We start from the raw sequence: 16,657 nt of genomic DNA, 5'->3' as shown, positions 1-16,657 counted from the left end.
GCTGCATGTTTTCTTTTTCAAGGTGAAGAGTCACAGTTAAAAAAGTAAAACTTCAGACAAGACAAACTTGATTATTTATATCGAATGGCAGTCCCAATAATGATCGGACAGGAAAGTTTCCTGAACAGGCAGTACCAGAATTAGGTGTGTCTTATGTATCCTATTGCTTTTCTTAAATATATAATACTGCATGTTATATTTGTTTACTAGGATGAAGATGCTGGTGAACTGAGCACAACAATAATTCAGGCCAGCCCAGTTCCTCTGCAGGAAGATAGAAAAGAAAATCTAGAAGACCGCTTACGTCAAAGAAGTAGAAAAAAAGCAATACTTAGTATTGACCAGGAACAAGAAGAAAATGAACTTGCTGGTCTTCAGAGAAAACCTCATAATATACTGGACCAAGAACTAGCCAAAGAAGGTTTTCTGAGGATTAATCAGCTTCCATTTATTCCTTCAAATGTACCACCAAATCATGAAGAGCTAGACCATGTTAAATCAGCTTTACCAAGTAAACTCTGCACCTTTCCACCACTTTCTGTCAATGTTGATGCGCAAGAACTGTGTCAGGATCAAACAAACAAAGCACAGAGACAAGGACTGCCATCTCAGAATGTATTACCTGTTTATTCTGGATTAAACACCTGTTTGCCATGCAAAAACTCATCTGGTGAACAGCATGTTCATATATCAACTGTTAAATCCCATGTCACTACCTCTGAGAGTCAAGCAATTTCTTCTTCTGTCCCCACTTTGCTTACAGGGCATTGTCTTGCAACAACTCCATTTGCACAGCAGCATCTGGGAACTAAACAACCTGCAGGAAATGCAGTTCTGTCTCAGTTTCATGGCTGCAGCGCTGCAGGTTTTGGCCTTCCAGCAGGGCTTCCTTGTTCTGGTATCCCAGGAGGACATGTTGAGAATCCACTTATGTTGGGAATTCCTTTAGGTGCAAATATTGGTCCTGGCTTTTTGGGTGCAGCTTCACTTTATAATCCACACGGTACTTCATGGAATAATAATATCTTAAATATAAAACCATGTACTGGACAACCTCTTGGAGCTGGGGGAAGGGAGTGGGAGTTGTCGAAGTCACCTGGTATTGGTGAGTGTGATTTTTACAGTGTGTTTGAAATACAGGTGTGGACAGGAATCATGATAGAGATGTTGCTTAAGTTATAGTTAATAAAATTAGGATGGTACTAATTGTAACTGCAATTATTGTTTATGCAAACCCTATTACTAGTTTTCCTTGTTTAATGTTATTCTCTGAATGTAGTGTCTATTCTTATAGCTTCCCTAATGGTCTTAAAAGCATTTCTCAGAATTTCAGCATTCTTTTAAGTAGTTTTGTGTTTGTGTAAAGGATCTAGAACTACCTTTCATAGGAGGAAGAGAAATCCTAGCTGCAGTTTTAGGCAAGACAAGTCATGCTCTTGAAATTCCATTGTATTTTATCTGGAAAGTAGAGGACAGTTCTATTTCCAGCCTAATTTGGTATTAGCAGTCAGTGAAGGCCAAAACTCATAAGAAGTTTGAACCCCTTAGAGGGTTGAAACTGTTTGCTGGTTATGAAGGAAAAGACAACCTGCCAAGTGTCCTCTGTCCTTTCTGCTCTTACTTTGTATCCAGACTTAGCTCTAAATCTAAGCAACCCAAATTACTGTTTAATTTAAAAACTTATTTTAACCTACAATCTTGCTGTACTTCTTTTTTCTGGCTAATTCTTTCAGCCTAAATGACAAGCTAGTGGGTTTGAAGATTTGAATCTGTGACAATTTAGATCGTGTTTATTGATTGTTCCAAATCATTGATCTTAGTGCATTTTAAAATAGTGAAATACTCCTTACCAATTTTCATACTAACAAGATTTTATAATAGTAATGTTCAAATTTTCTGAGTTGGGCTAGTGCTGATTAAATTGTGACCACTGAGTGTTTTATATCAGGTTTATATATAAATATACTTTTGTGGGTCTGTATGGAATGTACTATTTCCATAAGTATTTGTTTGTGTGACAGTAGAACTTTAAGATGCAAATTAGAAATTATCAAAATGTCAAATTTCATGCTTATGGAAAACATTCTTATGAGAACTGTAGGAGTCGAACATTTCCTTGCCATAATGAAGCATTTGTCAGATGAGTTCACAAACTTGGTGGCAGCCTGAGTGCTGATTTGCTTCTGAATACTTGTAACTAACAGGAGCATATTTTCTTCCAAAGGGCATATAAAAGTGCCAGAAGAACTGAAGTTCCCTAATGCCTGTTGTGTGGGAATTGCATCTCAGACGGTTCTTAGTGTTTATAATCCAACTGACCGGTGGTTGCAGGTCAACATTGGAATACTCAGTGTTTCGGTTAATGGGGAAAGGGTAAGAGATTTTTTCTTTTTCATTGAACTGATTAATACTGTAATCTTACCAGATATCATATGTAAAATCAAGGCCTTCTTTACAGATCTGTGATTTTTCCCTGTTTTATCGTTAATATGCATAAAAGCAATGCTACTTTCTTTAGCCAGGCCACCTGACTTCCTCCAACAAGCAGACTTTGTGAGGTAAATGCCACATGAGGTGACTGATCTGTAGAATTATATTGTGTGCATGAAGTGTGGAAGGTTTGAGTTTATGGGTTATTCATGCCCACCTTTGTGTTTGCAAGAAAAGTCAACCCTAGGCCAGAAAACATCCATACTGAGGACTGTTACTGCAAAAACATTTTTTGGCAATTTGCTCCTATTTTTCTTGAAATTAGAAGGTACTGAGTGATGGAAACTGAGAAATATTTGGAGCATGCTTCAAGCTAGACAGGTTGTTCTGTGGGTAGCTTGTAGGCCATACATTAGCTGTCTTGCACTTCAATTTTGCTAAATTCTGTATAATTCTGTTGTCGTACTAATAGTTCCTGAAGTAAAGTACTTTGAGAACTTGAGAATGAGTTAGATTCAAGGTCCATCAGAAGGATTTAATTTCTTTTATTGATGAATACACTAAATAAAGAAGAATATAACAACAGAACAGGCATAGGATACTCTGAGCTTCTGGCAGTTTGATACCCAGTAACTTTAGTTAGATGTTATTTTTGTTCTTACTAGTTTTTGGTATAGTGCTCTTTATCTAGCTCATCTGTTGGAACAATGCAGTGTTGTCCGCAGTCCAGTTCAGGTGTAGATTGTATCAAGTATTGCTTTTTTCTTCTTTAAGATATGGTTCATGCTGTTTTTATTTGGTCCATATTACTGAGGAATAGCAGACAATTATTTGCATTAAATATTGCATCTTATAAGTCTTAGCAATACTGATCACATCCCTCAGGTATATTTTTCCAGCATATGTAGCATGTGTCTTGCCAGGAGTATGATTTCTGGTTTTGATCTTGTTTGAGCTTTTATGCAGTTCCTGTAACCAGCGATTCTGTTGGATCAAGAGGTGATTTTTTTAAATGAAATTGCTTTACAGTTGTTTCCATGAATAAATATATGCAATTGTTTGTGCTGTGTGATTAAAACCGATGTTTTTTCCGTCAACTCTGAGATACGCTGCTGTTCTTGCTCAAAAATTAGGGTTTTACTTAATTTTCCCAGTGTCAATCTTTGACTAGATGGTAGAAAAAAACCTCAGTGGTTTTCAGGTTGGCTTGTCTGTTTAAATTAAAAGAAAAGGCCTGCAGTTGAGCAAGATGCAAATTGGCCATGGATATGAAGATGCATTAATTAAATGGAGGAAAAATATATACAAAATGTCTGTGTTAAGCAGCCAGATGAATGTGGTATTTGGAAAGGAAATGTCTTCAGGTAAAAGGCCTGTTTGAAAATGACAGGTATTTTATTTTTCAGATGGATCCTGTGAAATATCAATGTCTGGTTTTCAAGAACAAAACCATTGTAGGGCCCTACTCTGCCAACGACCTGAAAATACTTTTCTTACCTTCCCGCTCGGGGATCTTCCAGTGTATCCTCAATGTTTCATCTTGGCCAGTTTCTGCAGATGCCGAGACAATCATTCAGTCAGAAGCTTTGGCAAGCAGGGTAGTTCTGACAGCAGTCGCTGAAAATCCTAATTTAGAAGTAAGTTGCTGTTTATTGTGGGTCTTTCATTGTTGCAATTTTATGAATAATTTAATGACACTGGAAAATAATAGGGTTGCAAGGTTGCTCCTCAAAGAAACCTGGAATTTCGTATGTTTTGAGTGGGAATAGAGAAAATTTTTGAGAAGCATATTGTAATCTGGGAAGTTCCAGTTGTGCAAAAGCAGCTAGCTAGAAATGAAGCATTCTGTGTGGAAAGAATAAATTAAAAATTTCTTTTTCGTTGTTAAAAGACTGGGCATTACTTTTTCATTGTTAAGACCTTAAAGATCTGATGCTTACTAGGTATCTGCTCTGTTGGATTGGGAATTTAATGTAACAAAAAGCATTTATTTCCAATTGTAAGGATTTCTTTATTTTTTACATCAAGTAGGCTTTGTCTTGGTTTCTCACTATCTTTAGCTTGTTTATGATTGTAGAGAATATTTTCTTATTTTGGACTAATTAAAAATTAAAAGTAAGTGCTTGTGTAAAGTGCTTTTGTCTTGTGTCTTATCATGAAGGACAACCATGTGGGAGAGAGTGTGACATAAATAATTAAATCTGGCTTCATATAGTTCTAGATTTAAGAGTATGGACAGCCATAAAAAGGCTTGATGATACTTCTGGAGGTGCCTGAACAAATTACATGGTAGTCTGTGACATGTTTGATAAAAGTAAAGTTTTCAGTCATCAGCCGCAGTGGACATTTTCTTTTCATTTATGGTGGTCTTTTAACTTGCTCTGGGCTAATTATCTGTTTTGAAGTAATGAATGCACACAAATTGATATAATTTTTAATGCTTCTTCCATAAATTTTTATTTATTTTCAATGCATTTTTTATTTTTTCACATGTAGTCCATTCTCCATGTTATTCATAGTATATTTGAACTTGTGTCATGTTCAAATAAAATGTAAATCTTGTGCTCAATCTCTGCATGTTGTTACATTCCTGAGATTGGAAAAAGTACCAAATAAAAGCTGTCTTTTGCTGCAGATCATGACACTTAAGTGTTTTTAAGCTAGCAAAAAATAACTGTCCCTTATTTTCTTAACTTTCAACTTGCTGAAATGTGTTTTTAACTATCTAAAACTGACATTTCTTACTTGCTAACAATAATCGTGGTTTAAACTTACTTTTAATTTGAATTATCCAAAAATAACTTGATTGTGTGCTGGATTTTGGTGGATAAACGTTGCACTAAGTTTGGCTTAATTGACTGAGGTAGAATGCATGGGAGATAGCCAATTGGCTGTAGCCCCTTCTAATATCAAAGAAAACATGATTCTTAGACTGTAATAGTTTGTATTGTATGTGGATATAGGGTTAAGAGGGTGGAATAGATGAGTAACATCCTAGTACTTTTGTAGGGTAGTGTGTTTTGAAGGTTTTCCTTTCTTCTAAGTTCTGCTTTGTTTTAAAACCAGGTGGAATCAGGAAAAGGAGATTGCCTGGATTTTGGTGACTTACCTTTTGGCAATTTGAAGGCTCTTCCCCTAAAACTTATCAACAAAACCCATGCTTTTATGCCAATTAGACTTATTATTAATGCAGTAAGTACAGTAAACTTCTTTATGTGAGAGTTAACATCTTGTGATACTGAATTTTAATACCCAAACACTTTGTTACATATCATTAAGAAATATGTCTTGGACACTTGATGTAAGACTTCCCAAGAAGTCTTTTGTTAGTCAGGAAATAAATAGTTTTTGCAGGGTGGTAATTTGATCCTGCTGTAATGGTACCAACAAAAATGCTTCTGGGATAAGTGTGTGGGGTTTTGTTTCATGTTTCAAAGCTACAGCCTAAATTTGATTGGTTTTTTTTGTCTAAGCTACTTGGATCATTCAAAACTTGTCTTGCATTTCTCAGCTTTGTCAGCATTGCTGTTACTGACAATAAGAGATTTAATACTTGTAATACTTTTCTTTTTTTGACAGAATGCAGTAGCCTGGAGGTGCTTCACCTTTTCTAAGGAACCTGTTAATACTTCTAACGAACAAATGGATGCAGTTTCTCAGACAGCAGCTCCATCAGTTGTAAACCACGTGATACATGCAAGCTGTGATGGGCAAGTGAGTAGTTTGTAGTTGGTCAGTTCTTTTTACTTGCTGTCTGAAATGACAGTGCTGAATATTTGAGTTCAGAGTAATGATTTTTGGGCAGCACACCTTTTGCATGTACAAGTTTTGTGGATGTTTTGTTTTCTCCTCTCAATAATTTTCTCCCTTCCATAAGGTGAGTCAACCAATTTCTTTTTCAGGATCCTGAAGCTTTAACAGTTTGGGTTCTGTTCCATGCACCTAAGAAACAAATTTCTTCTTCAGGTAAAGTAACTTGATTTTTATTTCAGCTGAAACAGATTTGACTTTTAATGTATACGTTTGTTAGAATTGCAGGAACAGGCTGCAAACTATGTTTGGTTTGTGGGTGCTAATATTTCAGGTATCATATTAATTTTTAGTAACTGTAGGAGGCAGAATGTCTCTATGTCTTAATCCTTTATATATTACCAGGGACATTTTTACTTAAGTATGAAGCTGTACAAAGTTTGTGCTGCAAGATGCCTGGAATTTGCGTTGACTCTTTTTACTGAGGGAATTAAGCCATCACTGAAAAAAACATTGCATTAATTGAAAAATTAATAATAAGTTTGCAGAAATCTCTGGATTGTTCTGACTTGCTGAATAGAAAATAGTATATATATCAACTAGTTTGGCTGGTGTGGTAGGATGGGTTTTTTTGTTTGCATTAGTGACAATTTCAGTCACATATGACAAAAAGGTAAAACTCTTAAATAAGGTTCTGTGAGACTTTATTTAAAAGAGGGGGAAAAAAGTGGTGCAGGAGTAATGGGAGAGCTGTTTTTCTCACCCCATGGATATGTTAAGATGGAAGAGTAGCTGAAGCGAGACATGCATCCATAGGAATGGCCTTTGCTGTTGACACACTTGCTTTTGCTACTCATGAAATTGTTCCTAGATTCCTTGGGTCCAGCAGAGGAGTTCCTGGCAAGAGTGGATGTGGAAGTGGATAGTCCAGGACCTAGCACTGTGATTAAAAGTATTTTTCTCAGAGCAAGAGCTGGAACAGCAAGGATATGTATTCCAAAGGACTTAAAGGTTTGTGTATATTTACAAACTGTATTTCAAGAACAGTTTGCCTCTCCTCGCCTCCTACTTTTGTAATGTTTGGTTTTGTTATGTATGTATATATACAAACATAGACTTACTTTATTTTTGCAGAAAATACATCTGTCTGCTAGTGTGGGTTCAACAGTCAAGCAGCAGCTGTCATTGGTAAATTCTGGAAACATTAGTGTACATTTGAAAGTTCAGGTAGGTTGGCTTTTCCCTCTTGAAATCATGATTTTTGTGCTGTTCATATTGTACTGAACTAGAGGTGAGCCTTGGGATTTTAGCTCAGCTCTGTGGTTTGATAAAAGCTTTACAAGTTTACGTCTAGGCAATGAAAAATGGCAAAGAGATTTGCTTACTTTTTTAGAAAAAGCTTATGGGTGTTCTTTTGCTCAACTTCAGTTTTACTTGTTATAACAAACATACCTTCATGATTTTTACTAAATTTTAACTAAAATATTTGTTATACGTAAAAGTAGTGAAGCCTGTGCTGCGCAGCAGGTGTTGGTTAGCTGGTAAAGCCTGCTTAAGGCAAAGATGAATATTAGCATTGGGAAATATCTGTATTTTCTACAAAACTGCATTAGTTTTTAGTGTACATGTTGCCAGCTCGAAGTGAGTACTTTTCAGATATGCAATGTCTTTACTTGGCCTTTTTGAGAATCCATGGAAAGTATGGTTCCAAACTGAAAGATAACTAACCACATTTGAAACTTGCATTTCAAATTCAACAGAAGGAGCAGTTGGTTCCATTTTCTAAAAAGAGATTTGTTAGCCCATCATTTCTAAGATCAGAGGCCATGGAAACAGGATCTGCCACATTAAGTGATGATAGTGGGTGCTAATTGATAAAGTGTTGACAGCTCCAGGTGTATTCAAATTGTCTGAATTGCATGTAAAACAGGTGCACAACCAAATTGTATTACATTTTGTAGAAGTATTTAATCCCTTAAAATAGATAACTAACCCTCCCTTTTGCCCTTGCCTGCTTTCAGACATCAGATCAGGACAGCAGCTTTGCTGTTAAACCTGAAGACCTTTTCCTCTTTCCTGGAGAAGAACAAGTAGTGACTGTCCAGTTTTTTCCAAAAAGCACAACAACTACAGAAAGGTAAGATAACTGATTCTGTGCTGCTTTTGTTAACCATGTGATACATGAACTACTCTTGACCTTAAGGTAGTGAACATATTGAAAGCTTGACCCATATGAGAGTCTTTGTCTTCAGTTGTTCTCATGAGAGTTCTCATCCATTACAAATGGATTTATGTTAAGGTTTACCTTTTCTATAGAATATCTCCCTCTTCAGGTGTGTATAGCAGAATGAATAGATAATATTTCCCATCAAGAAATATTCTAAGACTTGTTTGGTGTAAAAATAAATGGAGTGAATCTGTGAGTCCTTTTTTACGGTAGTTATTTCTAAAGTACAGCAAAGCTTCAGAATACTTACCTTCAGCAGCCTCTTCAGTTGCTTCCCTCTTTCTCTCTCTGCTGAGGCAAGGGAAATGGTATTTCTGTTTTACATGTGAAAAATGTCAAGAACAGATCAGGAATCTAAGTATTCATTTGTCTGCTGTAATCAGATAAAAGTTTGTTCTGTACAACACTAATGTACAAGTTCCTTTTGCAGATGGATGAAGTATAGTTTTGCTCATTAGCTCCTGTTGAACTTCATTCTGCAAAATAAACTTGATTGGTTCAAGTGACAATTAAGATGTCATGTGAGAGTTTTTGGCAATGACTCATTTCTCCAGAGCAGCTTTCCCTCTCTTGCTACATGATTTCAAGTTTCTGCAAGAATCGACAAAGGAGTATCTTCAGTATATGTTCAACTTCACTGGCTAGCTTAACCAGGTCTCACCAGTGCATTTAAATTAAACAGTGAAGTTCTGTGCTAGTGACAGTATGATCCTATTGGATAGGTTGAATTTTTGCAGGCTTGAGTTACTCAGGAGAATTGGAAACTTGGTAATCTACATCCAAGTGCTGCCTACAGACTAATAAACTAACTGAGGCAGTAACCAGGGTCCATGTTCCCTGCTGATGGGATTAAGGTCTTTGTCAGCAGGCATCATAGGGATTCACTGACAGCTAGAATGGAGGTTCTTGAGTTTTTTTTCTTGACTTGAAATCTCTGTGCTATAACAAATGATTCAGTCTATTATTTAAAAGCTAGATTTCCTTCCTTGGTGCTCCTGGTTATCTCACACCTGTAAAAATTCAGTAAAGTTTCTCATGGCATTCAAAAAGCATCTTTTTAGTCTACAGCCAGACTTTGTTTCTTTCTAAAATTACTCTGTCAAAATAACTAGTATGGACGAAAAATACTTTTGAGCTGTAGTCTCTGAAATATTTATCTGAATCATTTCCAGCTGAAATACTTCAGAAGACTGTGTGAGGTATGTGGGGCATATGTGCTTAGAGCCCAAAGGATGTAAATGTAGGGCCATACCTAAAGCTGGCCTTTGTCATAAAATAAAAAGTGTTTATATTTTTGCCTTAAGAGGGTAGTTTTAAAAATGCCTATCTGTAATATTTTTTCAGTTATGTTTTGATTTCATCAGCTAATCTTGTCCTATTGTGAGATTTAAATTTATGCATTTATTTTTAAAGTATCTTGAAAATCCTCGTGCTGCCATCTGGGCCTCAGTTTGAAGTGATGATAGAAGGTGAGGTAGAATCTGGGCAAAACAGACCTGTGTCTACAGCTGCTGGGTGCTCAGACATTCCACCTATCCTCTCCAACAAGCAGTTCATTGCCTGGGGAGCAGTATCACTTGGATCATCAGTGTAAGTATAAGTTGGACAGCTGTTAATATAGAATATCATGTTAAGTATTTTATATTGCACTTATTTGGAGTAAGTTTTCCCATTCACATTGATAATTGGCAGTAATTTGTTCTATGCCTCCAGTGAAAGAAGCCGTATATTGCAATTATTTTTCTTGTGCAAGAAAGTTTTGGAAACAAAACTTACTTGTGTATTCTCAAGGGTGTTTTAGTTATGATTAGAATACCTGGTTCTGTAAGTTTAGTGTGTCATGTAAATAGAAATTAGGAGAAAAATATTTTTTGATTAAGTTGATAGAAAAATTCTGTTGATTCTTTTGATACCTATGTCTAGCTAGAGATTAGTTATCCTTCATCTCATCCATTACAAGGAACAGAATCCAGTCTGTGTAATGTAATTTGACCATCTGAATAGCATAAACTGTTGAACATCCCTTAATTGATTTGAATGTGTTTCAGGGTTAAAACTTCTAGTGATGTAGAATCTGTTTTGCCCCTAATTATGAATTATTTTATCCTTCAGACTACTTCTTGTCCACACTTTTTTAGTTTCAAGTTTACAGGTTTATTATTCTATGTTTTAGTGAAACTGTTCCTAATTGTTAGGATATTCTTTGCTTCTTTATATGTAAAGCCTGCAAGTTTTGCAGATCTCTGAACTTTTAGTAATTATTACTTGAAGGACTAATCCACTGTTGGTTGATACTGAACTTTTTGATTCTAATGATCTAATGGTGTTCCTGGTGGTTTAAAATCAATCAATGTTTGTATCCAAGAACTGTTTCTGATAGCTGCATTTCTGTTTTCCTGGTTTGTTAGGGTGCAGTGTGCTTCTAACAGTAGTTTTGGTTATTTGGTGTTTGGGAATTACTGCTTCCTGCTATCTTTTTATTTTCTGTTTCTCCTGTAAAACAGTGTTGAGGAACCCTTGGTTTTAGGAAGCTGAAATTATTTCTGTAATTTTGTTTCAACAGAGTACAAAAGAGTGTCTGCTAGTGTTGCTATAGAGAGGTTTTGCTCTCTCTGTCCTCTTTAATTCCAACTGCATGATCTGTTCTCTTATGTTGTAGCAGTTTTAGGGCTTGTCAAATTCATCTGTCAATGTTTTTTGACTTGTTAAAATGACAAAGGCTCTTGCTGGAGATGTTTCCTACCTCTAGAGTACCAGAAGCCTGGTCAATGCTAGGATGTATCACAGAGAAAAAAAATATTTCAATCAACCTGATTCTGTTAAGTGACCATAGCTTTCTGTGTTGCTATTACATTGAGAAGTACATGAGTAGGAAAAGTTATCCTGAATTTAGTTCTTTACAACTGTTCCTGTGAATCTGGGCCAGACTACTCACGAGACTTTGTTTCTGCATAACTAAGTATCTTTGGATAATCTCATCATAACTGTGTCCTGAAGTGGGGATTTTTATGGAGTTTTTGTGTTGATACAATTGCTGGTTTCTTCGAAAGTTCAGGCTGTTAAGTACAGTACTTGAACTTCAGAAAAGTATATATTTTTTTAATATATATGTATATTTGGGGATTGTTTTGCTATGAGTATTTGTGTGTTTTGGTGTATAACAGTGTAGGATGTGTAAGTTTCATAATACAGAAATAACTTTTTATTTAACATATTCTATTGCTCCAAGAGGTGATTTTTTTCCATTAAATTACTTCAAAATTGACTGTTCCATTGCTTCCATGAATTAATATATGCAGTTAATTTGTATTTGCTGTAAAATCTAACCAAATGTATTTTTCAGACAGAAGAAGTTAATTCTAAGAAATGACTCTCCATCTGTGACCCAGCATTTAAGATTGTTGATAAGAGGCCAGGATCAAGACTCCTTTCAGGTGCCTGCCATTAAAATTTCTCTTTAGTGTTTATGACAGTTACCAGGCTATGTTTAAAATGAAAATGTTTTTGCCCTGAAGTGTTAGCAGCCTGTATTTGTTTTGAGAGTGCCAAGGTGAGTGTGGTAGCAGAGCTTAAGCTACACTGGTATCCTTGGGAGCCGCTGAAATAGGAGTGCTGCAGCAAACTGGAGTACAGTTTACTGTTCTCTAAGCTGCTGTTTCACAACAGAGTCAGTACTTGGTGGAGTGGTCCATCAATGGCTCTTCTTGCAGGAGGGAGTCTAGATGAGGATAGAAAAACTGGAATTAGCCTTTAGGAATTACCATGGCTAATGGGTCTTTTTGTTACGTAACCTGCATTGACTTACATCCCCTTTTCCGTCAAATGTTCAGATTTTTAAAATTTAAAATCTTATACTGACAGAGAATTAATGTACTGCTGGTAAAGTTCAGCCTTGACAGGTTGGGGATTGAGGACAAAAAAAATCTGTAAACTGAGAGGCATCGAAATGTTCATTATGGGAATATAAAGTATCTTGGACTTTGTCATTTCATTGCATATTAAGCATTGCAACTTTAAATATGCCATTGTTGTAGAAGTTAATGTGGAATTTAAAGAATTTAATTCTTCCTTCCTAGTGTAGTAAGTTTTACTGCTGGTTTTTTTTCTATTATAGTCACTCAGTTCTGATGTCTTTGTTTTTGTAGCTGCAAAGTATATTTGGATCAGAACAACGCTTAACCAGTAGCTGGGAGCTCAGAATGCGTCCCAAAGAAGATACTAACATATACCTGATGTTTACACCCACTCGAGTAACTTGCTGCTTTGCAAAGCTGGAAATCAAACAGCTGGGGATTCAATCAAAGCCAGGAATTAAGTTTACTGTAAGAGTCCCACCATAACTTCTAAAAGTTTTAAATGTACTTTTTTTTGTAATTATTGAAAATCTAGCATCGAATAGGTGTTTCTGTCAAAAACCTGAAAATTCAAGATACATCTTATGGACATCTGTATACTTGTTAAAGTCATATGGACACTAAATTTTATGCTTTGAACCTGAGTATCAATTTTGCATGTAATTCTTTCCTTTGAGAATGATGAAATATTTTATGTACTATATTAAAAGTAGCCTAAGATTTTAACTCTAGAAGTGTTAAAAAATCTGAACTTGTCTTGTTCTATAGGTAGGTCTTAAACAAACTTAGAAGTAGAACTTGAAAATGATTGAGTAAATTTAAGCTTTTCTATTTCTTGCAAGGGCTTTTCAGGTCACATTTTTAACATTTTCATTTGTTTTTCTGTAAATCTACATAGTTTACCATAGTTGTACATAAATGTGTTTTACTAAGAAGCTTTTTTTATTTGAAGTACTTTTTTTTTTGATAGTGGGGTTTTTTTTCTCTCCCAGATACCATTATCTGGATATGGAGGAACAAGCAATATAATTTTAGAAAATGTTAAAAAATTGTCAGATAGCTTCTTGGTTACACTGGAAGGCTCATTGTCTGCAAGATCACAGCAAGCTTCCTTCCACGTGAGAAACACAGGTTCCCGGGCTGCCTATGTTAAAGTGCTGTGCTTGGGAAACCTGCAGACAAAAGCAGCGATGGATCCTCAGGTTATGAGAGTGTCTCCCGAGCAGTTTGTACTAAGAGAAGGAACACATGAAGTAAGCACAGTGTTTTGTTTTGAGCAAATGTTATGAATTTAAATTAAATGTCATCATTGAAAATGTCTGACTAGTTCTTTATTAATATCTCACCTATTTTTTGTTATGTCCCATTTCACTTTTATTGTAGTAATCTGTTGACTCATAGTCCAAACATTAACGCAAACATTAAGATTTTTTTTTCCTCAGTGTGTTGTCTATTTATTTTATCAGGTGATCACTGTAACGTGGAACCCAATGGAAAAGAACTTCTCTCCAAGCATGGTGGTATCAACACTGTGTCTCTTTTGGGGAGATGAAGTTTCTAGGCAGCAGTATCGCAGGTAAGATGTGCTTTGCTGTTGTAGCAGACAGACGTTTAGAAAGAAGTTAAAGCTAGGGGTATGTGCTTGCCACAAGTATGGTTTTAATGTGTTTCCAAAACCAACAAGAACAAGATAAAAGATGATGATGATGATGATATGTAGAGATCTATTAAGCCTTGCATGTGTAAATTGTTGATGGGGGTTTGTTCATTTATGGCTTTGCTCACATACTGTAGCTAGAATCCTAGTTAAGGATTTTATTCTGTTTTAATTTACTTAAATTACTTAAATTGTGTTGGGTTTTGGGGAAATGTTTTCTTTTTTTGTATTGGAAGAGATCTGTGTTCTGTCTTGGTATCTCTCTTTCTAATGTGTATGTAACTTTAATTTTTAAAGAAAAGGCTCATGAAAAGAGTAGTACTGAAATCCAGGAGTATTAAGTTTCAAACAAAGTTTATGTCTTGGTTTGCTGAATTCTGTTGACAAAGAATGTGTTTGAGTAGGTGTATATGTGAGAAAAATAATATCCACATATGCTCATGACACACTGAAACTTATTGAGAATACTTTGCTGATCTTAAATAGTGGCCATGTTATTCTGCATTTCAGTTTGTGTAACTCAAACACACAGAAATGGCATATTCTGCCTTCAGTGACAGAAACTGCACTTGTGACTTGTGCTGTCCATGGGGTTCAGTGTAATGCAGAATGTTCAGACAGGGTAGAGCAGTAAGGTGTTGATAATCATAATTCAGTGCAAAACTTCAAAACAGCATTATTTCACTATTGATTTTAAATGTCATTGCCTGACAATGTATGATAGTCATTGTGTATGTTCTTATCCAAATGAAGTGTTAATCATGGCTGGATTTAACTACATGGCTTTGAATAAAAAGCTCATGGAATAGCTGAGTTCCTGACCTTGATAGGAAACTGGCTTATTTTAGATATCTTAGAAGAGGCTTGGTCCTGTTTTTTTGTATGAATTATTTTGTGTGAGGCAATGCTCTCTATCTTGGAATCCTTCTTAAAGGGATGAAGTACTTAGGGAACAGTTTTGGTCTACAGGTCAACAGAAAACCCATCTAGAAGCTGAATACAACTACATAGGTATTATTAGAAACTTTTTGTTTTTTAAATTCAGAGTCTGGATGTTATGTATGCAAAATGACTTGTTGATTTTATTAGTAAGCAGGCTGGCATATTGTTCTTGAAAATAGTGGTCTAGTTCATTGTTTCTTGGTGGGAGTTTTTCTGAAATATCCCTTGATAACTTGAAAGAGATGTGTATGTCTTGCAATGACTGAGTTCTCTAAGCCAGTCCAACCCCATTCTATAATTGTGCACTAGAATGAGAGCATGATTTGGGACTTAGGGGCAGGAATGTGAAATGAGTACTCTGCCTCATCTGCCAGCTTGTGCCCCAAGTTCCTTACTCCAAAATCATACGTAGTCAGCAGCCCAGTAAGTAGCTTAGACCTGAGAGTTAGTAGTGCTCAGGAATTCTTTCCTCCTCCATGGCCCTGACCTTATCTGAGTGCCGCATTTTATCTTGCTGACCTGTAACTTCCCATTTTTCCCAGGACTGTTTGTATCCCTGTGCCTCCCAGTCTTTTCTATTCTGTTGGTAGTCATGCTCCTTGGTTCCTGCTGTTGGCTGGCACCTGCTGCCACTCTGACACTGACTAGCCAATTTTTCCTCTCAAAAAACTTTCGCTTGTAACCAAAATAGCATTCTCCTGCTTGCTGTGGTGATTGAAACATCGCTCAGATGCCTGATGTACTTATCAAAAATCTAGGTAGGTGTGACTGACAGCAGAGAACAAGTATGGAAAGACAAACATATGGTAACCATTATTTCAGTGTTTCGTTTTACTCTGCAGCAATAGAGCAGGTATTTCTTTAACCCTTTTAAGACTGTGAAAAGACTTCAGTTTTAAATGGATGCTCCCAGATTTGAGCTTGGTGTAGTCAAGAAATGATGAAGTGAAAATTATACTGGATTCCTACGATTCATATCAATCTTTGCAATTTGTTGTTTCTAGTACTTTGTTTAATTTAATGACTCCTGTTTACCTCTAACAGAGCTGTGATGTATAAAGCTGAGGTGGAAAAACGCATCATCCCAGAAAACAACTTAGTGAGAAATGCTGTATTTGATGAGGAATTTCAGGGGGAGCTGCTTGTGACAGAAGGTAAGACTATGCCTTCTTAAAAGAAAAATATAATGCTTGTTTACTTGTGGCAAATGTGCTTTTGGCTTGAATCCTAGTTATTTTTCACTTTTTTTTTTAATAAATGTAGAAGAAAAATTCTGAATTTGGACAGTTGCTTTCCCTAGTCCAGCTGAGGAGGAGTGTGGTAGAATGGCTTTGGTGGGCACCTGGCATCCAGCCAGGGTCAACCCATCACAACAGAATGTGCCTTTTTTCATTCAGTATCTATTTATTTAAATGATTTTCTGTACTTTTCTCCTAGCAACATGAACCCCCAGTCTGTAAATATTATAGCATTAAAAATGCTGAGTTTATTTGGAAAGTATTTGCCTTAATAACTATTGGGAAAGATTCAGTTTGTTGTACACAGATATCTTTGAAAATTGAGAGGCAGGCAACTTGGCTGACACCCAAATATATTTCTTTTCCTTCCTAAATAGTTTTTACTTCTGCTTGTTAGTAAGAAATGCATTAATAAGAATACAGTATATTGTAAAGCGTTCCTTTAAGCACCCCCCAAGTCTTCAGTCCCATAAGTGTCATGAATTTACTGTCAAACCCTAATCTTGAGCTAGTTATATTCACATATGGAATTACTTACTGTCCTTAGGCTACTACACCT

At 36.0% G+C, this 16,657-nt stretch overlaps 1 protein-coding gene across 1 annotated transcript in view; it reads left to right on the top strand.

Annotated features, from left to right (window-relative positions):
- CEP192 (centrosomal protein 192) overlaps positions 1-16,657 on the top strand; it is a 55,471-nt gene that overhangs the window by 19,028 nt on the left and 19,786 nt on the right. The window contains exons 17-31 of the mRNA XM_031058879.1: positions 211-1,105; positions 2,225-2,373; positions 3,837-4,067; positions 5,497-5,622; positions 6,010-6,144; positions 6,333-6,396; positions 7,052-7,191; positions 7,315-7,407; positions 8,202-8,317; positions 9,821-9,997; positions 11,751-11,841; positions 12,553-12,729; positions 13,254-13,514; positions 13,728-13,837; positions 15,905-16,014. Coding sequence (XP_030914739.1) covers positions 211-1,105; positions 2,225-2,373; positions 3,837-4,067; positions 5,497-5,622; positions 6,010-6,144; positions 6,333-6,396; positions 7,052-7,191; positions 7,315-7,407; positions 8,202-8,317; positions 9,821-9,997; positions 11,751-11,841; positions 12,553-12,729; positions 13,254-13,514; positions 13,728-13,837; positions 15,905-16,014 — 2,875 coding nt within the window. The remainder of the gene's footprint in view (positions 1-210; positions 1,106-2,224; positions 2,374-3,836; positions 4,068-5,496; positions 5,623-6,009; positions 6,145-6,332; positions 6,397-7,051; positions 7,192-7,314; positions 7,408-8,201; positions 8,318-9,820; positions 9,998-11,750; positions 11,842-12,552; positions 12,730-13,253; positions 13,515-13,727; positions 13,838-15,904; positions 16,015-16,657) is intronic.

The sequence above is a fragment of the Geospiza fortis genome, unplaced genomic scaffold (genome assembly GCF_000277835.1).
Source record: "Geospiza fortis unplaced genomic scaffold, GeoFor_1.0 scaffold100, whole genome shotgun sequence".
In the NCBI taxonomy this organism is placed as follows: domain Eukaryota; kingdom Metazoa; phylum Chordata; class Aves; order Passeriformes; family Thraupidae; genus Geospiza; species Geospiza fortis.
Note: the sequence above shows the minus strand (reverse complement) of the source record. Positions and strands in the feature narration are given on the sequence as shown.